At 39.1% G+C, this 25,735-nt stretch overlaps 1 protein-coding gene across 9 annotated transcripts in view; it reads right to left on the bottom strand.

Moving 5' to 3' along the window:
• Positions 1 to 22,226, bottom strand: part of LOC128684714 (zinc finger protein 771) — a 274,487-nt gene extending 252,261 nt beyond the window's left edge. For 8 of the 9 annotated variants that reach the window (XM_070103705.1, XM_053770985.2, XM_070103688.1 and 5 more), the window contains exons 1-5: positions 22,129 to 22,226; positions 19,039 to 19,136; positions 17,972 to 18,631; positions 16,785 to 17,006; positions 9,260 to 9,364 (exon numbers count right to left, since the gene is read on the bottom strand). In XM_070103705.1, coding sequence (XP_069959806.1) covers positions 9,260 to 9,364; positions 16,785 to 17,006; positions 17,972 to 18,631; positions 19,039 to 19,119 — 1,068 coding nt within the window. In that variant the 5' untranslated portion in view covers positions 19,120 to 19,136; positions 22,129 to 22,226. Of the gene's footprint in view, positions 1 to 9,259; positions 9,365 to 16,784; positions 17,007 to 17,971; positions 18,632 to 19,038; positions 19,137 to 22,124 lie in introns of all 9 variants that reach the window. The other variant, XM_070103657.1, reaches the window with a different exon arrangement.
• Positions 22,227 to 25,735: the final 3,509 nt, after the last annotated feature.

Below are 25,735 nucleotides of genomic sequence, written 5' to 3'. Positions count from 1 at the left end.
CTCACACTCTCACACTCTCTCTCACACTCTCTCTCTCTCACACTCTCTCACACACACTCTCTCTCTCTCTCTCTCTCTCTCTCTCTCTCTCCAATGAATGGGATTCTGATTTTTTAGCTTAACCCTCAAGGGATGAAGGAGCAATGAATAATATTTTGTACATACACACAGTATAGACACATTTGAAACTTTCAAAATGGAATTTTCCACTTAATATTTTCGTGCCACAGTAAACTGCAGATAACTGAAACCTCGGAAGCTGAATCCATGGATACAGGAGTCTACTGTAATCCCACTCATGGATAACAAATTTGAACACCTGAAAAACCATTATGGCATAACACAAGTATTTTATTCTTTACGTGTGACCAGTTTTACAAGCTTTACTACAACAGCCTAGTCAAAGGCTATAGTTAAGAAAAAAAAAAAGGCAATATTTAGCCAAACAAGTTATAATTTTTTTGTAAATTCTTTCAAACTGTGTAAATGTAAACATGTTAAATGATATTTACAATCCAAACTAACAAATATTACAGTTATCAAGAATAAAAATCCTGGATAACTGATTTGTATCTTTTAGGATGAAAAATATCAGAAGACTGGAGCTACATCAAATCAGTAAAGAGATTTGTGGTTAAAACAAATTACATACAACTTTGCAGAGACTGAAACACTCATTAATTCTTGTAGGTGTGTGTGATGGATTGTATGGAACAGCAAAACAGTGATTATTAAGCAAAAATGACAGACATTTGTCTCTTCCAGGCTTTCTCAGATTGTTCATGATGTTTTATCTTATTAAGGAATAAACAAACAACAATCTTGTGTCAGTCATATAATTTAGATCCATATACCCCAAGTGTAAAACATCCTTTGAGCAACAACTGTGACACACTTGTCACTACACTATTGTGTGCACACATTATTCTGACCAGAAATGGTCGTAGCTCCAAGTGTCCACAACTATAAAGAATTATATCACTAAGTAGATTATAGAAGTGACAAATGTACATTTTGCTACAAATTATTTAAAGAAACACATTAAAAAATGCAGAGCTACAAGTAACAAATTGATAATACTGTACCAAATATAGCACAGTGACCCCTTCAAGGATGGGGAGGTACCTTGAAGTTGAAAGGCTGCTGATTCAAGGAAGTGGAGCTACTCTCCCCCTTTCTTGTACCAAACTTAGTTACTTCTCATTCCCCAGAAGTTGTATGACCCCTATGGGCTTAGTGCTTCCCAACAATACATGGCAAGCCAAAACTTTGTCCCATGGCTTGGTAGGCAACACTCTCACCTCACACACAATGTCCGTGGTTTGATCCCTGGCAAGGGTGGAAACACTGGGCATGTTTCCGTACACCTACTGTCCCTGTTCACCTAGCAAGCAAGTAGGTACCTAGGTGTTAGTTGACTAGTGTGTGGTTGCATCCTGGGGGAAAAGACTGAAGACCCCAATGAAAATAAGACAGACAGCCCCTCAATGATCCACTGCCTTATTTGGGTTATCCTAGGTGGCTAATACTCCAGGGTTAAAAATCCAAACAAAATCTTATCTTAACTGCAGGTATATTCCTCCTGTATCTACTACCCCTGTTAAAATGGATGAAAATAAGTACCTAGATGCTAGCGACTGTTGTAGGTCACATTTTGGCTAGGGAAACCACAATAAGTACTGTATATGGCTTTCTGTCATCAATACAGACGCCCCCAAATTACGAACAAGTTACATTCCAGAAGGCTGTTCGTATCTTGAATTGCCCGCAAGTCGTTATTTTGCCATTTTTCTACTATTATGATTATTATTATTGTTGTTTTTAATATTACTGTCATTATTATTATTGTTCTCTCTCTCTCTGCATCACTGTTCATTGAAAACTTAAATGCAATACTGTACAGTATCAGTAACATACATTTCTTAATACTAAAGCATATTTTAATAATAAATGCTGTAATAAAAACTTCTTTAACTAACTTTAACTAACACGGCAATCTGTTCGTATGTCCGAATGTTTGTAACTCGAATGTTTGTAAGTAGGGTAGCATCTGTACAAGTAGAGTACTCTATACCATACAGAAACAAAAGGCTACTTCAAGACCTGGGCATAGAAATTGCTCTACGGATCATGTTTCTAATTCTACATTAACTATGCCCACACACAAATTTAATAAAAATCATTTAGTCACTTTTGAAGAATGTGCTACATCAGACATAACTTCATTCAATACTTTTCTGTACATTAATTAGGACAAATGTTCACTATCAAGAGATATGATCTTCTTACTTATCACTGTCTGAACACAAGTCTCTAGTATTATGTGATGGTGTTTGTTTTAACTGTGTTTACTTTTGAGAATTACTTTAAGCACATTTCAGACCACATTTACAGTTTTCATGTACAGTATAATCAATATATCAATTTTTCATATAAATAATTTTATGCCATTACAACTAGATGTAATCTTCCTAGCTTGATAAGTGGCAGTTACAAAAGTTAATGCAGTACACATTGGCATTCAAGCGAAAGAATTAGGAGTTAAAGGTGACCATGCATCTCTTGCTGAAGTTCTCAATGTTCATCTTATAATCTTCATTTATAGTATCTACAGTAAAACATGACTTACATACTCCATTTTGCTTTTATTATTTTCATAATTAAAACACTGTATTTCCATGCTCATTTTAAAATGGTTCAAAACAATACAAAATTATTAAACTGTTATCATCATCTTGCATTAGACAGAATGAGGTTTCAATACACACAGTAAATATTGTTAGTCTAAAACGACAATGATGTATGACTATCTCCCTCTGAAGAATATTAGAAAATGTATCATCCATTATCCATTTCACCAGTTAAGACCCTTCTATACTCACTTATAAAATACTACAGATTTATGGTTACCTTAAACAAAAGCCTAAGTAGAATCTATCTATTGTAAAAGTATTTTAACAATAAAAATAGTGTACTGCACTTCACTTAGTAGGATCACCCCACTTAAAACAAAATTTTTGTATCATTAAGTTTAAATTAATATACAGTAGACACTCTCAATTCATGCAAATATAGCTCATGTTTTCAATATTCTGCAATTTAAATTTAGTTTTTTTTTCCTAATCAAAGTACAAAATTCCCAGTGAGGTGCACCAGAGTGGAATTCATTTCCACTGGTGGTACACATTTCTATTAAGGAGTGCTGTAGCAGGCAAAGAGGAGACCCCCCCCTACAGAGTGAGCAACTCTACTATTTTTAGCGCTCTTGGGGAGGGTGTGAGGGGATGAAAACAGCCTCCCATGAGGGTCATTGTATCTGGATGCATACCATCCATTTTCCCCTTCATGCACATCACTCAGTTTTTCCTTATTTTTATAACCCCATCTCATCTCTGGATATTTATCCTGGCACCAAACAAAATGCAGGTGATGCTAATGAAGAGAGGAAGAATATTAAGCATGAAATTATGCCTATTTCGAAAAAACTGGAGGTAACTAAGATGCTGAAGGGTGGTCCATGCATCATGGAGAGGGTACAAGTGTTTGGTGTTTGAGAATCAAAGATTAATGCAATTTGAGACAATGAAAGATAAAGGCTTGTGCAATGAATAATCTTCAATGAGACACACTGAAAACAATAAGGATTAGGTTATTACAGCTAAATGAAACAAACTGCTGGCATGACAAAATATCTGAGGAGTCCACTGCAACATTCCACTGATGAAGTTGCATCAACATCACAAGAGCCCCAACCTTCAACTTCACATCACCAACCCAAACTATCAACCTCGGCCCAGTAGGACCATAGCCACTTTCTCCACTCACTCGAGGATGTTAAGTATCACCAACCTGACTTGAAGGTAAGTAACAAATACTACACAGTATTATTGTAATCATTGTTTAGTTACATGTACTTTTCATTTTTCACTATCTGAACCTCACTAGAGTTCAGGTATGTCACAGGGCATCCCCATCAACAAAATTAGATAGAAAAATGTACATTTTTTTTCTAAGAATTAAGACTGTAAAAAAAAATTTGTTTTGGCATTTTGGAGATCAGAGTAACACAAACCCTATTTTCCCCCACAAGTTTTTCACTCTATATATGCAGAAATCACTGGTAACTCGTGTGAATTATGAATGTCCACTGGATTTCGTTCAATATGTGTACATATATATATATATATATTTTTTTTTGCACTAGTTGTAAATGTTACTAGTCTAGATAAAAGTTACCATTTTAAAAATACTATTTTACACAATGACAATGTAAGAAAATGTGTGTAGTTCTAGGATATTTATTGAGATTTTTTTTGTTCAGGGGAGCTTCATCAATCCAATGACTGACAAAGTTCTTGAGAGTGAAATACAGTGGACCCCCGGTTAACGATATTTTTTCACTCCAGAAGTATGTTCAGGTGCCAGTACTGACCGAATTTGTTCCCATAAGGAATATTGTGAAGTAGATTAGTCCATTTCAGACCCCCAAACATACACGTGCAAATGCACTTACATAAATACACTTACATAATTGGTCGCATTCGGAGGTGATCGTTATGCGGGGGCCCACTGTACTTCATCAATATTCTAGCACTGCATGTGTTATATGTACATACTTGTCCGTATTTAATACCATCTCTTACCGTGTATTGACATGTTTAATATAGTTAACACAAATGCTCATTATTTCCACTTCATGCCAGTTTAACATGACACATTATTAGTAAGCACAACATTAAATATTAAAGATAAGAATAAGAACAGATGGCCAAAGAGGGTGTCATCAACAAGGAATTGCAATACACTTTGAACAAAAAGTTGGGAAAATTATCAGCCAAAAAATACATTATACTTCATTATACTCTATAAAAATCACTTTTCATGTTTTTTAAAAGCTTTAATTTACTTACGGTTTTCTCACGTAATACATGATGATAATTATGTTAAAATACATAGGCTAATGTTACTCCATTTTTGCATAACTTGTTCTCAACCTCCAAGAGGTTGCTGCTTCCCTCTATGGTATGTGCTAACTAGACAATGCAGTGTGGCCAAGCTGGCCACTGAGAATGTCTTTAATTAAAATTTCCAGATCTAGTTGTAAGAGGATACTTCACAGACAAGTTCCTGTATAGGCAAATCCCCTTTTAGTAACCATGTGCCACATGATAAATTCATGGAAAGTACTAAACCATATGAGTCAAGCAGTGCTGCAGAGCAGTTGAGAGAGAGAGAGAGAGAGAGAGAGAGAGAGAAAGAGAGAGAGAGAGAGAGAGAGAGAGAAAGAGAGAGAGAGAAAGAGAGAGAGAGAGAGAGAGAGAGAGAGAGAGAGAGAGAGAGAGAGAGAGAGAGAGAGAGAGAGAGAGAGAGAGAGAGAGAGAGAGAGAGAGAGAGAGAGAGAGAGAGAGAGAGAGAGAGAGAGAGAGAGATAGAGAGAGAGAGAGAGAGAGAGAGAGAGAGAGAGAGAGAGAGAGAGAGAGAGAGAGAGAGAGAGAGAGAGAGAGAGAGAGAGAGAGAGAGAGAGAGAGAGAGAGAGAGAGAGAGAGAGAGAGAGAGAGAGAGAGAGAGAGAGAGAGAGAGAGAGAGAGAGAGAGAGAGAGAGAGAGAGAGAGATAGAGATAGAGATAGAGAGAGAGATAGAGAGAGAGATAGATAGATAGATAGATAGTAGGGAAGAGGTGGTACTGAGAGAAAACCATTAACTGAAAAGATGGTGAGGTCACAGTTGATATAGCAAACCCATGTCAATTAAGAAATCAGTCTGCAGCAAAATTGTGATCATCAGAGAGAAAAATAGGCAAAGAGACAGTTAGGATGAAATACAGGACAGTTATAGGCCTGTGAGAACAGACTCCACATGGAATGAAGATGTAATGGAGGTAGAGCCAGTAGATGGTGCTCAGGTCAAATGCTCCTTATTGGTGTAGGGCATAACGATGTATCCCTTAGTTTGCCTCTGACTGCCATCTATAAAGTCTGTTGACCAGACTTGAGAGCCTCTTTTGATGCTTGGGTTAAGATCCAAAGTCATGGTGTATATCCCCCCTGAGCCAAGCACATTGTTGTCATACCAAAATGAGCTTCACCACTGACACACATTCCCTTCAATGGGTAAGACTTGATGTTGAAGGGCCATTAATCAAAAGAATGAACTATCTTCCCTTTTCTCAGATTAAACCTGACTACCTTCCATTCCCTAGGCACTGTAAGACTTATGAATTTGCTATTTAAGAACACTGATACCTGACAAACAAAATAAGATTGGGTATAATCTTAGCACAGCACTCCCCTAATGTGACCTACTTAAGTGAGAAAAAAGCTGAAACTGAATAAAAGCCTGAAAGATAAGGTGAAGAGTCAATTTAATTTGGGATCCACTGGAATTTGTCATCTGAGGTGTGACTATTCTTAAAGTGGCCTCAGTTGTATGCAGTAGTTTACTCCTTAAATAACTGGTAATCCACTTTTCTGTAAGTACTGCACATGTTATATGTATTTTGGTACACACTGTCTCTGTTTTAATAAAGTCAGTTATGACTGTTTTCACATTGAAATCTGCCCTGTCCCTGTTACCCTGTAGTCTTGAGTGACCCATAATGTGTGGTTAATTTTTAAGAAATGCAGGTGCCTGATTCATCTTCTACAGAAAATACTTTCATAGTAACAAATTTTGTTCAAAGAAAATGGCCAAACACTAAAGTTCACCAGATCCTGCACATACTGTTGCTCATCTTCAGAGCCACCAGTCCTTGATCACTACTTCCCTAGGATATGCCAAACATCCATGAAGTCACTGTGAAGCAGAAGTCCAAGCTAGGACAGGGTAGCCCAAAGAAAACAAACTTGCCCTCACTTGAGTTCTAGCTGCCTTTCCAGGGAACTCCACCAGGTCCATTGTTGATCTCTATCAAACTGCAATATTCCTACCCCATTTTCAAAGTACTGTACAGACAATGTACTTCCCAAACCACAAAACTCAAGTGTTCAGCTAGCTGATTTCCTTGAATGTTTTCATACAGTATATTTTTTTTATTTTAACATACTGGCTGTCTCCCATCAAGTCAGGGTGACCCCCCAAAAAAAAAAACACTTTCATCATCATTTACACTATCACTGTTTTGACAGAGGCATGTAGATACAACAGTTTAGATGCTCCTCCAGACAGAAAATATCCTAAACTACTCCTTCAGAGTGCAGGCACTGTATTTCCCACCTCCAGGACTCAAGTCCAGCTAACCAGTTTCCCTGAATCCCTTAACAAAATACCACCTTGCTCCCACTCCAACAGCTCATCAAATCCCAAAAAACCACTTGTCCCCACTCATTCCTATCTAACACATTCACACACTCCAGCATGTCAATTCCCTTGACTTATTCCAATTAACCCTTTCAGGGTCGAGAGGCACTCTCCTAAACTCATTCTCAGGGTCAAAAAACTTTCGGAAAAAAAAAAAAAAAAAAATTTTTTTCTTATGAAATGAGAGAATCTTTTCCCGACCATAATGACACCAAAAGTATGAAATCTGATGGAAAACTTAAGGAATTATGCTCTCACAAAGTTAGTGGTTTCAACGACGTTTACCCATCGGCAATTTCGCCCACTTTGAGCCTCATTTTTGGCCAATTTCAGTGTACTAGTCGACAAAAATCATATCTATTTCACTAGAACTCCATTTTTTCTATCGAATGAGTACAAGAAACCACCCATTTACCGATTTCAAGTATCCAATAAAGTGGTCAGAAATTGGCAATTTTGCCAATTTCAGAAGATGCCAATTTCCAAATAGGGTTCAGAATAAGCAAGACAGACATTCCTGGCACTAAAATAACATTTTCTCTTTTCATTAGTCATATCCCCAGGCCCCTCATACATCTCTTTTGCTTTCCACTTTTAATTTTTATTCTCACAAAAAATAGAAGATTTACTGCTATGCAGACTACTGCATTAGTGTAGAAATGATGTAGAAATGGTATAAATAATATCACTGCACTTGTGAAAGAATATTAGACTCACCAGTTGATGTGTATTGGACGCTTGGCATGATTTGTTTACTTTTGAAATTTGGTAAAAATCAAACATTTCTGCTACTTTGAGCTCAATTTCAAGATACTTTTCATTGTGAAACCAATCAAAATCATCTCGATTTCTGTAACATGTCTTCCATTCTATGAAATGAGACCAGGAAGACTAGAATACAACCATAAATACCATATGAAAATACACTGCAAAGTCACTGTTTTAAACCAAAAACACGGTCGGAGTTTTTTTTCTCATTATGCACTGTATGCTGCAGGATTTTTTTTATACTATGCACAATGACCACATAGACCCATTCTTTCATATGTAGGCCTACCAGCTTTCTCTCACTAGATTTGAAGGCACTAGAATTTAGGCGTTCTAGTACGTCAATAACCCTGGTGCGTAAGCCGTACTAGTACGTCGGAAACCCTGAAAGGGTTAACACTTTTATGAGGATTTGAGCACCTACCTCTTAATGCCTCTTTCATATTGTCCTTCCCACCATTCCTTGGATTACCTCTACCCATCCCATCTACTCCAGACATACAGTATGTACATAAAGAACTTCTTTACTAACTTATCTTGCTCCATTTTTCATGACTAAACCATCTTTACATTTCTTTTGCTCTATGAATTATACCTTTCATACCACTATGCTTCTTCTAACTTCTCCACTCCTTATTCTCTATATACAATAATATAGGTTACGATCTTCGTAAGGTACATTAATACTGTAAGCATGATAAAATAATTCAAAACAGGATACCACAAGCATAGTTCTACTTTTGTAGAGCTACGCTTGTGGTAAATACACTCTCAGTGTATTTTCATTAAATAAGCCTACCATAATCCTTTTAAATATTTCCCACTACTTTGGTAGCACATATAAACCGCATCTTAGAAAAAAGCCTTTCTACACCTGCCAAAATGAGATCCAGCTCTCTCATATGCTGTCTACAACTTCACCAATATCATGCATCCTTATTTCCTATCTTCAGAAAAAGGCCTCATGTATACTCTTGTTTTTTCTCTAAGAATCTTTTAATATGGCTTTCTATAATTGGTATATTAAATTTTGTCCCATTTTAAATTTTTGCCATTTGCAGATCAATAGAATATACTTAACTCACAGTTTACGTATATTAAAGTCCCCCACAAATTAAGAAAAAATGAACCAAGTATGTAATTATTTACACATGATGACAACCTCTTTGGTAAAAAATAAGATTTAACACTCACCAGATGGTGCTGTGGCCCTGGATGAACTTGTAAAGATAACTCTTGGTTGAGGTCACCACAGTAGCCTTGGCTGGATGCTTCACCACCTTCCCCCAGGCTTGACCACTGAGAATGCATAATTTGATAACAATTATATTTAGGCAACTTATCAAAATAATTTAAGTACATAGAACAATGTATTCAAATTACCTATACTGTGCTATACAAGAGGTTCTGAACTTACAAACACCCTAAGTTACACACAATGAAAATTAAGAGGAGAGTCCAAGAGCTCAAGCTCATCCCCCAGAAACTCAAATAGGTAATTTCATCTGCACTTGCAAACAAGGATACTTAAGTACTGGCACAACTCAATTTTGCAACTTAAAATTGCAAACCAACCACAGGATTTCCCACACTCAAATCTGTTTTCTTTCTAGTTAATCTTTCTTATGAATGTCAATATAAACCAATTTTGAGTTATATATACAGAGATATTGCTAAAAACAGTAAATGTGAGACGGCAACTGGGAACCACATGTTGTGACAATGTTTACTAACAGCTGCAGCACCACTTTCCACTGCCATATCCTTTGCCCCACATATCAGATGAGTGTGTCTATTTGCAAGTCATTAATTGGCTTCAAAGTGCTAACATCATAAAAGCAGAATACAGTGGACCCTCGAGTTTCGGCAGCATCGACTTTCGCGAAATTCGACCTTTGGCAAGTTTTTTTGGCAAAATTTGGCCTCGAGTTTCGTGATTAGACTCGTGTTTCAGCAACCGTCCAGTACCCGTCCGCCCGTCACTGCGCACACCAAGCCAGTCTCCCATTCCATTCACGCTGTGCCACTGTTTACCAACATGTGACGATCACCCTGCGGGTTCATACAATACATTTCATAATAATCCATTGTTTTTTGTGCTTGCAACTGCTAAATAAGTCATCATGGACCCAAGGAAAGCTAGTGCAAGCTCTTTGGTAAATAAAGTGAGGAACACGATCCAGAGGGATTTTGAAGGGTTTGAGGCAGACCCTGCCCCTGCCGACCCTCTGCCTGTTGTGGAAGGTGTTGTGGCATTGGGCAAGTCCATGGGGTTGGAGGTGAGTGATGGGGATGTGGAAGAGTTGGTGGAGGACCACAGGGAAGAGCTAACCACTGACGAACTGCAAGAGCTTCAACTGGAACAGCATCAGACCACAGCCGAGGAACTTGCTTCAGAGGAGGAGGAAAAGAGAGTGAAGGAGGTTCCTTCTTCAGTGATTAAGGACATGTGTGGAATGTGGAATGAGCTGCAAAATTTTGTTGAAAAGTATCACCCTGACCAAGCTGAAACAAGCCATATCTGCAACATGTACAATGACAGTGTTGTGTCCCACTTCAGGGAAATCTTAAAGAAACGCCAGAAAAAGACCTCTCTGGACAGATATTTTGTGCGACAGGGGTCCAGTGACTCTCAAGTTGTTCCCAGTGGCATTAAAAGAAGAAGGGAAGTAACCCCAGATAAGGACTTGCTACCTAAAGTCCTAATGGAAGAAGATTCTCCTTCCAAACAATAGTGTACACCTTCTACCTATCCCCTCCTCCCGTGTTCCATCCACCCAGAAGTCTTCAGTAAATGTAAGTGTAATGTTATTATTATTTTTTATATGTATGTACTTGATTTCTCATTGATTTCAGTATATAAATCTTTATTTAACCCTTTCAGGGTCCGTCCCGTAGATCTACGGCTGGTCGGTGAGTGTCCAAACCGTAGATCTACGCCAAAATTCTAGCGCCGTCAAATTTAGCGCGAAAGCGCTCATAGGCCTACATATGAGAGAATGGGTCTGCGCGGTGGGTGTGCGCCATAAACAAAAAATCTAGGCGCCTGCATAGCATTGTGGGAACGCCGGCTCAGTCACCCTTGTTCACCATGTCTCGTCGCAAGTCAGCTCTCACTCCCCGGAAAATTGGGACTCTCCTCTTCCTGTCTGATAGTTCTGACACTGATGGAAGTGGAAATGAAGACGAATTCTACGGCTTTGATGAGTTAGTGACCGAAAATAATGACCAGGATATCGATAATAGTGCAGAAAACCCCGACGATCCTCGACCTTCTACCTCTGGTGTGGGCACTCGTGACTCACGGTCGGTTGTTCCTAAACGTAAGAGAAAACTAATATTTTCCCGTGGTCTGGCCTCTGACTTCAGTAATGACGATGATTCTGACGTGGATTGTGATTTTATTGCGCTCGACGATCATTCGAGTAGTGATAGTGAGGAAACATATTCACCAGTGAAGCGTTGGTATGTGCGCCGCCGCATGCGCTCGGGTAGTGTACCCTATGCTATGCCCAGGGGACGGAGTACATCCCGTAGTACATCCCGGAGTACATCCCGTGGCCCTACACCCGTTTTAGGTAGTGATAGTGAGGATGATGTGGCTACACTTGGCATGGATGGGCCACAGACATCAGTGGATGGTGTTAGTGGGGCTGGTGGTGGTAGTGGCACCGCCATGCGTGACTCGCTGTGCCACGCGGGAACCCACGCTGCTGACTCGTCAGTTCAAGGACAAAGCGGAGCGTCACCCACCAGCCCGCCACAACCACCCGTACAACCAGCCTATGATGTCCAGTATCCACCAGCAAACCGTATCTGGGATTGGCAGCAAAATCCCAATTTTGTTCCCAGCCCTCACCACTTTGATGACTCGCAAAGTGGAATTCTACCTACCTGTCCCCTTGGAACCACGGCCAATGAACTGGAATTCTTTGAATTATTCTTTGACCAGCCATTGATGGAAACTATTGTCAGGGAAAGTAATAAGTATTTTCAGTACACCATGGCAAATACGATCTTATCACCACAGTCAAGACTACACAGGTGGAAAGAGACGACTGTTGCAGAAATGTATTTGCTTTTTGCAACAATAATGCTTATGCCTCACGTCTATAAGCATAATATAAAAGCATACTGGTCCACAGATCGGCTAATTTGTACCCCATCCTTCAGTGAAATAATACCAGTGAACAGGTTTATCTTACTCTTACGTATGTTGCACTTCTCTGACAAAACCAGGCCTGACAGAAGTGACAGGTTATACAAGATTAGAAATGTTTTCATGTATCTCAAACAAAAGTTCAGGATATACTTTTATCCATTCAAGAATCTTGTAATTGACGAGTCTTTGATTTTGTTCAAAGGTAGACTGTCATTCAAGCAGTATATACCGAGCAAGAGGAACCGCTTTGGTATAAAATTGTTTGTACTCTGTGATTGTGACAGTGGCCTGGTGTTGGATATTGTTGTATACACGGGTAGTAAAACATTGAAAGATACCAAGATGTTATTGGGTATATCAGGTGACGTAGTGAGAAACATGATGGCACCTTATCTTGGTAAGGGCCATACATTATATACCGATAACTGGTACACAAGCCCATTACTCAGTGATTTCATGCGAGTGAACAAGACAGATGTGTGTGGCACAGTGCGTTCTAATCGTAAACATATGCCCAGGCTCAACGCAGGTGTTCGTGGTGATGACGTGCAGGTGTTTTACTGCCAATGACATCATGGCATTACGGTGGCATGACAAACGAGATGTCACATTGTTGACAACCATTCACCGTAATGAAATGCAAGACAGTGGCAAAGTTGATCGAGTGACTAATGAACGTATTCGAAAACCAGTGACAGTGATTGATTATACACAAAACATGCGCTTGGTTGACAAGTGTGACATGCAGATTGGTTTTGTTGACTGTGTTCGTAAGAGTTACAAGTGGTACATGAAACTTTTCTTCCATCTCATGGACATTTCAATGCTGAATGCATATAATATGTACCAAATAAAGACTGGTAACAGACCACCGTATGGTGAATTTTGTTTGTCTGTTGTCAGACAACTCATAATGAAGTACCAGGTAACAACACCTGCAATACAACATGGTCCTCGAATTCATCACAATATACCCAAGCGTTTGAGAAGAGAAGGTGATCATTTCATAATACAGCTTCCTTCAACTCAAAAGAAATTTGCTCAGAAGAGATGCATTGTCTGTGCACAAACAAAACGACGGCAACAAAGACGCAAAGACACTCGGTTTATGTGTGAGGAATGTAAGGTGCCTCTGTGCATGGTGCCTTGTTTCAAGGAGTTCCACAAGCTCCAGCAGTTCTAAAACCATGTCCAGTGATTGTAAATATGTAAATATATGATAGAACATTAGTATTATACAATATTTGTGCATGTTTATTGTAATAAACAACAGTGGTAAACAATAATATGATAATAACTTTAGTGCGGTTATTGTGTTCAATACAGTGAGTTTATATATATAAATTATATACAGTATTGGTCTCTCAGGCCCCAAATGTTAGTAGGAATAGAAAAAAATTGGAAAAGAAAAGAAAAAACAACTAAAACAACAAAATAATATAATACGCGTATGTGGAATTCGTCGATGTTGCCGCCACCACATCATTTTCTACAAACTTCTTGGCACTGTATCTCGGTAAGTACTGATCAGATTCTAATTTTTTTTGTTTTATTACCTTCACAAAAATATGCTCTTTAATTCTGTAAGAAAAAATAATTTTTTTTTTTTTCAAAATTTCTTGGACACTGGTGCGTGACTTCAGATTTTGGCCTTGGACCCTGAAAGGGTTAATTTGAAAAAAAAAAAAAAATTATTTTAATATTTTTGGGTGTCTGGAACGAATTAATTTTATTTCCATTGTTTCTTATGGGGAAAATGGTTCCGAGTTTCGTGAATTTCAACTTTTGGCATGCTCTCTGGAACGGATTAATCACGAAACTCGGGGGTCCACTGTAGTTAGGTCAGAACACCATAGTTTGAAGACCTACTGTGTTTTAATAATTTCTAGTAAAATGCAACTACAGTAGTCAGATAAAAAAAAATTGCAGTTAAGTAAATTACAGCATATAGATAGGGATCAGAGGGATGGTTCATTGGACAAAATGTATGTTAAACGAATCACATTTACCCACGAAAGTCCATGTTAAAACTTGATCTTGGCACCGAGATGATAATATTCCACATCTAATTCCTATTTATTTATTAATGATGAAATTAAAAAAAAAAAAAAATGTGCTCACCAGATATGAAATCATTGTTTAGAAGAGGCATAACTGTGTTATACCCCCTCTTCCCTTTTCTGAGTGCATTATGCCAAAAAATAATTAAAAAAAAAATAAAAAAGTAGTACTGTAGTCAGGATACATCACATTGTGTGTTTGTTATTGTTGGTTTGAAAGGGTGTGACAGCCCCTAGACCATCAGTAGCATAGCCTATCATAACCTATTAACCCAAAATTACTTGTTAGCCTAGGGTAACCTCATAAAAGAAAATTTGCATAAAACATAACAGCATAAAGTGAGGGAAACCTATACATGTACAGTATTACTTATGCAATAAAATCACAGTAAACAGGTGATATCACAATACGCAGAACAACCACTGTGAAAAAATAGCGAAATTCCAAGTGCTTTCGTGACTTCTCACATTATCCAAGAACTATAAAAATATATTTTTATAGTTCCTTGATAATGTCAGAAGTCACAAAAGCACTTGGAATTTCACAATTTTTTGACAGTGGTTGTTCTGCAGTACAGTAGTACCTTGACTTACGAGTGCCCCTACTTACGAGTTTTCCAAGTTATGAGTCATTGCTCAGTCAATTTTTTGCTCTGAGTTGCAAACCAAAATCAGAGTCACGAGCAAAAAAAAAAAAATATTTACTGAAAATGACATTTGGCAAGAACCCCGGCCTAAATGACACAACAAAAGGTGGTTTTGGGACTTGGTTTTTGACATTTGCAAAATATCTTGCCCTTTACTCCCACACAAATCCCAAAATACTTGGAATACAGTGGTACCTCGGGATACAATTTTTTTTTGTTCCAGGAGCCTGTTCAAGTGCTGATACCGAATGAATTTGTTCCCATGCGGAATAATGTAAATCAGATTAATCAGTTTCAGACCCCCAAAAATACACTTACAAAAGCACTTACATAAATGTTAGAGTTTTGTGCTGTTCGCATCCCGAGGTACCACTGTACGTATTTCCAATATTCCACAAGCCAACTGTAGAGCAATCTTTTTTTTTTATGATTCTTGTCAATATTATTGCAATTACTTCAATAATAAATGGCGAGCTTCATGAAATAAGTCAATAACTTACTTCCAAGATATTCATATATGTATATCACTGCACTAGTGATCTACCGCAGTTAGCCTCTCAAAAACTCCGTTTTCTCTTACCCAGGACCAAAGAACACGTTATAGGAAGGAGCAGTAATACGCAATTTTATATGTTCAAACTGGTTCTGGGCACTCGCCATATTATGGCCTATTTCATTCATTCTAGAGTATGTATCATGTTTCTATGTTACTTATAGTGTTTATTATGTCATATTAGATCAATTCTGATAGATAAATAAGCTGGAGAGTTGATATTAGCATTATATTGAAGTATTTTCTCCTGCCCCTGGGGTGGCTTTTTGGGGGCTCGAATGGATTAATGGCATTTCAGTTAATTTCAATGAGGAAAATTTATTTGATACATGAGCAAATTGAGTTACGAGCTCGGTCACGGAATAAATTAAACTTGTAAGTCAAGGTACCACTGTATTACTCATGTAGAACCAATAGTTTTTATGTTAATCATGACTATAATAATAATACTGTATAGTAGTGCAGATTTATTTGTAATGCGATACTGAAACAAAATTTAAAACTTTCTTGTAAAATGAATCAGGTACAAGTATCTTTGGTTTTAGGTTGTAGATGAGTTTCAGAACCATGGCAGCTGTACTAGGCTCAATCAAGTGGGAAGTACAGTGCATGCACTTTGAAGGAGCAGGTGGGGATGTTGCAGTTTGAAGGAGGGTTAGGGATGTTGCAGTTTGAAGGAGGGTTAGGGATGTTGCAGTTTGAAGGAGGGGTGAGGATGTTGCAGTTTGAAGAAACAGTGGATATGTTGCAGTTTGAAGGAGTGGGGATGTTGCAGTTTGAAGGAACATTGGGGATGTTGCATTTTGAAGAAATGGTGGGGATGTTGCAGTTTGAAGGAATGGTGGGGATGCTGCAGTTGGAAGGAACGGTGGGGATGTTGCAGATTGAAGGAACGGTGGGGATGTTGCAATTTGAAACAATGGTGGGAATGTTGCAGTCTGGAGGAGTGGAGATGTTGTAGCTTGAAGGAGAGGTATGGATGTTGCAGTTTGAAGGGTCATCTGAACTGGGATGTGATCCATAGAAAAGATATTGTAAATGTTGTATTTAACTAATAGTAATCTATTTATGCTCTGCCTAAAACATTATACACTGCATTTACCACAGGAACTTTCAATAACAAAACAGTAATACCCTTATCAGAAGTTGCTGTGACACATATTTGATCTTTCATGTATACAGATTCAAGTCCATACTCATATACAATCATTCATTTGAATCATATAAATTACAAACTATTTCAATATTGTATTATTAATACTGGACACTCATACACACACACACACACATTACTTACCCCATGTATTCCAGAAGGTCCTGCTTGAGAATCAAAAGACTGGTCATCAGGTGGATGACTGAAAGTGGAAGGTAACTGAAGATCTGAATGGTCTTTTGCTTCTCCACCACCATCAATTCCAAGGTTAGAAACTAACGCACCATAGTCAAACCCTGACTCTTGTAACTCGCCTTCATTCTCAGGTTCTACCAGCTCTTCTTTAACTAAAGACTCATCCACAACCTGAAATTTCATATATTCTATTACTATTAAAATTATTTAGAAGTCCTAATCCATCACTGTAATACATTTCCATGGGCAATAGGTGGTAATCAATTTGAAATGAAGAGAAGTGAAGCTTTAATTTCTTGGATGAAGAGCCCTTTACTAGCATCAAGGCAACCCCCCCCCCCAACATCCCTTGAATTGATGTATTCTACTAGCATTTACTGTACTTTAAAAATATGTACTGCTACTCCTTTCTAATTACTTTTTCCAAATAAAAAATTTAATTTAGGTAGAAGCAGTGTGTATTTAATAAAAAAAAACAATGTTCACATCTACTCTTGATTATTCAACACAGTGTATGAAATTATACTATACCAACATAAGTATTTGATACACAGAATCTTACTTCAGAAATTTCATGTAAATATTCCTTTTATTTTTATTATTTTAATTATTTTTAATTATTTTTTATTTTTCTATTATTTTTTTATTTTTATTTTTTTTATTTTTTATTTTTTATTTTTATCCATAGGGAAGTGGAACAGAATTCTTCCTCTGTAAGCCATGCGTGTCGCAAGAGGCGACTAAAATGCCGGGAGCAAGGGGCTAGTAACCCCTTCTGTATATATTACAAAATTTAAAAGGAGAAACTTTCGTTTTTCCTTTTGGGCCACCCCACCTCAGTGGGATACGGCTGGTGCATTGAAAGAAAGAAAGATATATATATACAAGGCAGGGTGGCCCAAAAAGAAAGAGGAAAGTATATCTATATATAACTGAACTTAGCCTACACCGTATACCTAACTATACCAAAACAAATTTAAATAACATTAGCAGTATACAATTTATAGAGAATCTTTTTATCACATACTTTAATATTTTATACATTCTTGTTATACGAGAACTGAACTGCATTTTACAATTTAACCGAATTTCATGTCTGTTACAGTTTGCATGTACTGTACCTGTACAATACACACCTCAGCTTGAGCCTCTGGTGATTCCTTTGTAACTGGTAGACATTCTAATCTTTGTTCCATCTCTTGATCTTGGTGTTGCTCTGGCTGTTGATCTAGTCCACTTCTATCTCCTTGTTTCTCTATTTTTTGATCATGCTTTTCATCTACCCTTTGATTTGTTTTATTATGGTGCCTATTTGTAGCAGTTTGTTCCTGCAAGTATTCACTGTCTTTATTGTTAAATGGGGAAGAGCGAGGTGATGGCATAGTGGAACGTAAGGACTGTCTTTCACACTGGGACGGACTTTTACTATTTTCTCTTCTTTGCCTCTTTGGATGTGGACTGCTTCTATCATCAGTTGAACCTCGAACATGTCCAGACTTTTTACTGCCAGTTGTCGGAGGTTCATCAGGAACAGCCAATCCCTTTATTTGTAATAATTCAGCAGCCTTGATCAACTGAGCCAAGTCATTCTGAGCCACACTCACAACTCCTGCATACATATAACTGAGAAGTGCCTCAATGTCTCTACATTCCACATCCTTCATAACAATGATTGGATGTTTACATGGAGTTCTTTCAAACATCTTTTGAAAATACTCACTACATGTTGATAGCACTAACTTGTGTGTGGGATAAAATTTTCCTTCACAAGCAATTGTTACATCAGTGTATCTCTCCTGAAAGATGAAAGAAAATTAAATGTAAACAGTCAAATACAGTGTAATATTGGAGAAAAATAAATCCAGCTTATATTATTGCAAACTTGTGATATACAGTAAGAAGAGAAAATCTAATGCTATAAACTTAAATTTCACTTGTATAGATGGTAAGCTTTGTTACTAATCAAGCTGGACATTTTAACAAATTACATACCATAAAAAAGGCAATTAAAAATTTTTGAAGGGATTAATACTAATACAAATTACCAATTTCTTGTTGCATGACTTGAAATAAATGAACAATATTTAGCCTTAAACTATAACTATACAGTACTATTTACAATAATCATTATCAATATTCTATGAAAACTCCCCTAATTCAATATATCAGCTGAAGATGCATAATCAAATCTGCACTGACATACCATATCTCGTAATGAAGAGAGCATGTGGCTGAATGTAGAGCTGTGGTTGTTCCATGACAAAGAGAGCATTCCATCTGCCATTGTGCCTCAACATTAACCTGTTAACAGAAACAAAAAATTACTAGGTAGTACCTATATAAAATAAATAAATAAATAAATAAATAAATAAATAAATAAAATATATATATATATATATATATATATATATATATATATATATATATATATATATATATATATATATATATATATATATATATTGGCAGTTTGGAGGGATATGTTGTGTATCTCTATACGTATATGCTTCTAAGCTGTTGTATTCTGAGCACCTCTGCAAAAGCAGTGATAATGTGTGAGTGTGGTGAAAGTGTTGAATGATGATGAAAGTATTTTCTTTTTGGGGATTTTCTTTCTTTTTTTTGGGTCACCCTGCCTCGGTGGGAGACGGCCGACTTGTTGAAAAAAAAAAAAAAAAAATATATATATATATACTACAGTAATAGTAGTAGTGCTAGTAGTATTGCAAGTAGTAATGCCAGTAGTAGTAGTAGTAATAGAAGTGCTAGTAGTAGTAGTAATAGTAGTTAGTAGTGCTAGTAGTAGTGCTAGTAGTAGTAGTAGTAGTAATAGTGCTAGTAGTAGTAATAGTGGGAGTGCTAGTAATAGTAGTAGTGCTAGTAGTAATAATACTAGGAGTAATAGTACAGTACTATGTGCCCCAAATGGCCCTACTTACAATACCACTCTCTAATCTACCCTTACCTCACCTATGATATTTGTGTTTGGGGATCTACTACGACAAATTACCTCAAACCATTAATAACCCAACGAAAAACTGCTGTGTGGATTATCACCCATTCCTGGGCCAGACACTACACCCCTCTGCTCTTCAAGAGTTTGAACTTACTTAATATACAAAATATGCACTCATATTCCTGTGCCTATTATATATACATATATAGAACATTAAACTCAATATAAACCCTCCCCTCAAACTTCTTGATAGCTACAACAGAACACACAGGCACAACACAAGGCACAAAACTCTCCTTGACATTCCCTGTGTCCACCTCACCTTAAAATGATAAAGATTTTATTTCTTTGTAAAGGTTACAATGTGTAATTACAATTTTGGTTTGCTAAGTACAAATAAAGCCACTATCATGCTGGGGCATTTCTGGCAGACTAATCCTAGTACATAATAACTAGTACTTAAATCTTGACAAGATAGTGATTAACTTATTAAAATCTTATTTAATCTTAATACTTATGTGAGGTAGTCAAGGTGGAGGTTTATAAGAATAATAATGTTGAAGTTACATACAATAAAAACAATATTATACTTCATTGATTAGCAGATGTTTAAATTAGTAATTTTATCTCATTCCAGCACACAATGATGCAAGGTGTGACAACAGTCCATCTGGCAAAGTTTACATTTCATTTGGTCTACATCTAGTGGCAGTGATTTAACCTCCCAAAGATACATGAAACCTAGCTGGAGCCGGGCAGTAGTGACATCCAAGAGTCTACTTATTTTGTTGGATGCACTATAGACATGTGGCTCCTCCTGCATGATAGAATGATGATAGATGGACTGACTGGTGTCAATCTCCCCGAGTCTTAGGTCAACAAAGTTCAGTTGAAGTTCTTTTCGTATTATTTTTCTCAAATACTGTACAAACAAATCACATGTAAACTACATTTTGTATACTATACAAAGAAATTATTTTTGTTTTTGTTCATTTGTTTGTTAGTACTTATGATGACATTTCCATCTAAGTTAGACCATTATCTGTCCCATTTTATTTGTGTTGTAATCTAAATAACTGCTCTGTCTTTATTCAATCACTCTACAAAACTGAAGATCTTTGAATCAGCCTGAAATATGTAATTTTTTGTAAATGACCTTTTACCATTACCTACCTTTCTTATTGAATTTATGAGTGTAGTTAACTTCACATGATGTCTTACTTAATAGTCTATATCTAGTTCTAAAGTAGCATGTAAGCCTTATGATTAATTGCCTGAAAAGCATTGCATTATTAGTGAATTACTTTTGTGCTTACTAATGTATTTAACTACATTTTTTTGTATGGCTCACAGAAATAAATATTATTATTTTTATATAAGTACTGTCGGGAATCTGTCTTCGAGTACCGTCAAGAAACCTGTCTTTGAGCACTGTCAAGGAGCCTGTCTTCGAGCACTGTCAAGGAGCCTGTCTTCGAGCACCGTCAAGGAACCTGTCTTCGAGCACCGTCAAGGAGCCTGTCTTTGAACACCGTCAAGGAACCTGTCTTCGAGCACCGTCAAGGAACCTGTCTTCGAGCACCGTCAAGGAACCTGTCTTCGAGCACCATCAAGGAACCTGTCTTCGAGCACCGTCAAGGAACCTGTCTTCGAGAACCATCAAGGAACCTGTCTTCGAGTACCATCAAGGAACCTGTATTCGAGTACCGTCAAAGAACCTGTATTCAAGTACCACCAGGAGCCCGTCTTCGAGTACCGCCAGGAGCCCATCTGCAAGTACCACCAGGAGCCCGTCTTCCAGTACCACCAGGAGCCCATCTTCCTGTACCGCCAAGAGTCCGTCTTCCAGTACCATCAGAGAGCCTGTCTTCAAGTACTGTCAGAGTCTGTCTTCAAGTATCGTCAAAGCCTGTCTTCAAGTACTGTCAGAGAGTGTGTCTTTAAGTACCATCAGTCTGTCTTCAGGTACCATCAGAGTCTGTCTACAAGTACCATCAGGAGTTTGACACAAGTAACAATAGTGGCCCTACACAATGCTCTTTTCAGAGCTCATCTTTCCAATGAAGCAAGTGATGAAGTGAGCAACCACCACCACAACAACCCACTTCACCACAACCATCACCACAACCACCACCACAACCCACTTCACCACAACCACCATCATCACAACAACCACCACCACCATTACAACAACCTACCACCACCACTGCAACAACCTACCACCAACATTATCACAATCATAACCTACCATCACCATTATCTCAACCACCACAGTCTCTCGCTTTAGCTACAATTAAACAGTGATATCATAGTATACAGCACCAATGTAATACCAACACAATGATGGTAGTGTAATATTGTTACGTCCAGCAGCAGCAGTAACAGCAGCAGTAACAGCAGCAGCAGCGGCGTTACCACAACAATGACCTGAGCTCAGCTACCATGTATATAAACCTACAATTATAATACAACTTTTATTTAACCTCTTCATGAATAACATATATTTATTTTTAAATGGACTTGAGGGCACACACACGTTATGGACACTTAAATTAATATATTGCATTTAGGTCCTGGTCAGTATTGAGTTCAGGTTCTGATTTATATTGATTCCAGATTCTGTTCTATATTGGTTCCAGGTTCTGCCCTATATTGACTCCAGGTTCTGCTCTATATTGACTTCAGGTTCTGCTCTGTATTGACTCCAGGTTCTGCTCTGTATTGACTCCAGGTTCTTCCCTATAGTGTATCCAGGCTCTGCTCTATATTGGCTCCAGGTTCTGCTCTATATTGGCTCCAGGTTCTGCTCTATATTGGCTCCAGGTTCTGCTCTATATTGGCTCCAGCTTTTGTTCTACATTGACTCCAGGTTCTGTTCTATATTGACTCCAGGTTCTGTCCTATATTGACTCCAGGTTCTGCTCTATATTGACTCCAGGTTCTGCTCTGTATTGACTCCAGGATCTTCCCTATATTGTATCCAGGCTCTGCTCTACATTGGGTCCAGGTTCTGCTCTATATTGGCTCCAGGTTTTGTTCTACATTGACTCCAGGTTCTGTTCTATATTGACTCCAGGTTGTTCTATATTGACTCCAGGTTCTCCTCTATATTGACTCCAGGTTCTGCTCTATTGACTCCAGGCTCTGCTCTATATTGGCTCCAGGCTCTGCTCTATATTGACTCCAGGCTCTGCTCTATATTGGCTCCAGGTTCTGTTCTATATTGGCTCCAGGTTTTGCTTTATATTGACTCCAGGTTCTGCTCTATATTAACTCCAGGTTCTGCTCTATATTGACTCCAGGTTATGCTCTATATTGACTCCAGGTTATGCTCTATATTGACTCCACATTAAATTCAATATGGCGTTTCCCCCCCCGGCGTCACTTAGCAGCTGTTTTACACCCCCCTCACTCGAAATATCTCGAAAGGGTCAAATCAGCATCATATTTTATTACACAATTATTATATTATTCATTTATATGCCATTCGTCGCTCAACCCTTGGGACGAGCGGACGTGTACTGAGCCTGCCCCCTACTGTCAGCTGGTGGAAGTGGAAACTTGATTTTCTCAAAATGGCGCAGCAGGGTAGACGCTGGGTAAATACTGCCGGCATAGAAGTGGTGCATGGGGCTGTGTTTGCCCACTCACCTCAGGTTTTACTGCCTGCCATCATCAGAGACACATACAGTATAGCAAATGAAGAGCTGTATGGTGTGGCGTTGAATGTAGCATACCGGATCTTCGTGAATTTTCGTAGGCCAGCGTATATGAAGAGAAGGTCACCAGATTTCAGGATATTTGTATGCCAGTGAATCCTGCTGTGATGGTGAGGCTCCATGACGTGTCCCGTTATTACACGTGGGTGAAGATACGGAATGTGCCTTTTGAGGCTGATGAGGCGGACTTACGTGCCGTGTTTGTAAGGTATGGGACAGTTCACATGGCTACGTTGAGGAAGTGGAAGGAAGGTTCATATACTGGGATACCTGAGGGAAGTTTCTCCTTGAAGATGACATTACAGCATCCCATTCCTTCATACGTTCAACTAGATGACTTCAGGATGCAAGTAATGGTGACCTACTCAGGGCAACGACGTACTTGTCACTTATGCAGGGCCTATGACCACACTGCAGTGAAGTGTGATTGTCAGCAGGGTATGCAGGCGACTGATCTTCATGCGAAGATACGGAGGACCAGAAGATGGAGGAGCCCAGGCCGGAAAAGCCTATATTGCGTAAGGCTTGGAGTGTGGAGGTGGACGAGGCGGAATTGATGGAGGGAGATTGTGTAACGGGGGAGCCGAGCTCTTCCGGGCAGGTACTGGAGGATGTAGGTGAGGTGCCGCCTAGTGAGGACAGGGACATGGAGGTCACCATTGACACCGTGCTCCACAACCTCTTAGGAACTCCAGGTGAGGTGTTTGTTGTGGGACTTGTGGGTGCCCTGGAGTCTGCTGTGGACCCGGGAGACATGGTGGGAGGACTGTCAGAGGCACGAGTCGATGCTGCTTTGTAGAATTGTAATGTGGTGGCAGACGTGCAACGGATGGCTTCCAGGAGGATGTTGGGAAGAAGGCTCGAGGGTCACGGAAGAGAGCAGCTGTTCTCTTGGAAATGGACGATGTGCTCACCCCGGCGCAGCGTCCTGGTAAAAAGGTTTGGGCTAATGTAGAGGAGCGTGGACCTGGAGGATCCACGGGCAAGGGACCTGTAAAAGGTGGTTCCAGAGGGGCATATTGGGCCCAAGGTGGTATTAGGAGGAAGGGGGAAAGGGGTGTAGCCGTGCCTAAAGGCAAGCCTCCTCGAGAGTCTCCCTATTAATATTAATGGTTTGAGGAATGAAAGGAAGTGTGCATGGTTTCATGAGTTTATAGTGAGGTACGGTGTAGATGTGTTTGTGCAGGAGCACAATCACAAGCAGGGTTGTATGTTGGTGATTGAGGGGTATACTGTAGATGCGGCACACTCTAGTTAGTTTAATATGTTTATTATGCACCCCATACCCATCCTGTGGGCGGTAGTCAAAAGATTACAGAGGTACATAATTGGTCCAGGGACTGGACTCCAAAGTTTTGATAGCTGAGCAAGTTACAAAGGTAATGAACTAGATCTGGTCATAATCATGACCAAGTTACAAAGGTAATGAGCTCCAGGTAGAGCTGGTCAAAATCATGACAAGTTTCAAAGGTAATGAATGATAAACACGTTATCACATGATTACAATCATAGATAAATTACAGAGTAATGAGCAGTTGACAAACATAGCAGGGAATTCATCCATTGCCCCAACAACAGATGTTGCTAGGTGCCTGTCTCTCCTCAGCAGACAGCCATTGCAAACAGCAGCAAGTTGCCCCGGGATCTGCTGCTTGCACGAGCACCATCGACCCTCCCCAAGAGGTCCAAGAAGCCAGTGGCTCCGTTAGCAGCCCGATGGAGAGCTGTCCTAGGGACATGGCAACGTCCTGGTGGACGCCAAGTTGACTGAAGATCCCAGGCCCTCGTGTGCACGGATGTTGAAGCTTGAGGAACTGAGTACACACTGCCTGTGGCACACCTGACAGCTGCCTCGCGGTCGAACTCCACGATGCTGTCCCTGTAGTGGAAGTTCCTGTGAGCCCGGCACTCCCTGCAGTGCCATCGCTGACATCGTGGGTTAGGGGAGAAGTACCCTCTAGAGATGGGGTGGCGCTGGGAGTTGGGTGGGTGAGGCGGGGGAGACGGGCAGGGGCGAGGCGTTATGAGAGGGTCACTGTTTACTACACACGCCCTCCCCCTCCCCCCCAGCGGAGAGGGGGGGAGGCGCTGACTGGTCCTGACTCGACAACACCAAACCTTCTGCACAACACTTCAACTATTTACGCTGAAATGATGCACTGGGAAGTCCGTTCGCTGCTCTGGTATCTTCTCAAAGCATTCACACTGAGTTCTGTTAAGTAGGG

This window comes from Cherax quadricarinatus, chromosome 5 (genome assembly GCF_038502225.1).
Source record: "Cherax quadricarinatus isolate ZL_2023a chromosome 5, ASM3850222v1, whole genome shotgun sequence".
In the NCBI taxonomy this organism is placed as follows: Eukaryota; Metazoa; Arthropoda; class Malacostraca; order Decapoda; family Parastacidae; genus Cherax; species Cherax quadricarinatus.
The sequence above is the reverse complement of the archived record's forward strand: the minus strand, read 5'-3'. Positions and strand labels throughout refer to the sequence as shown.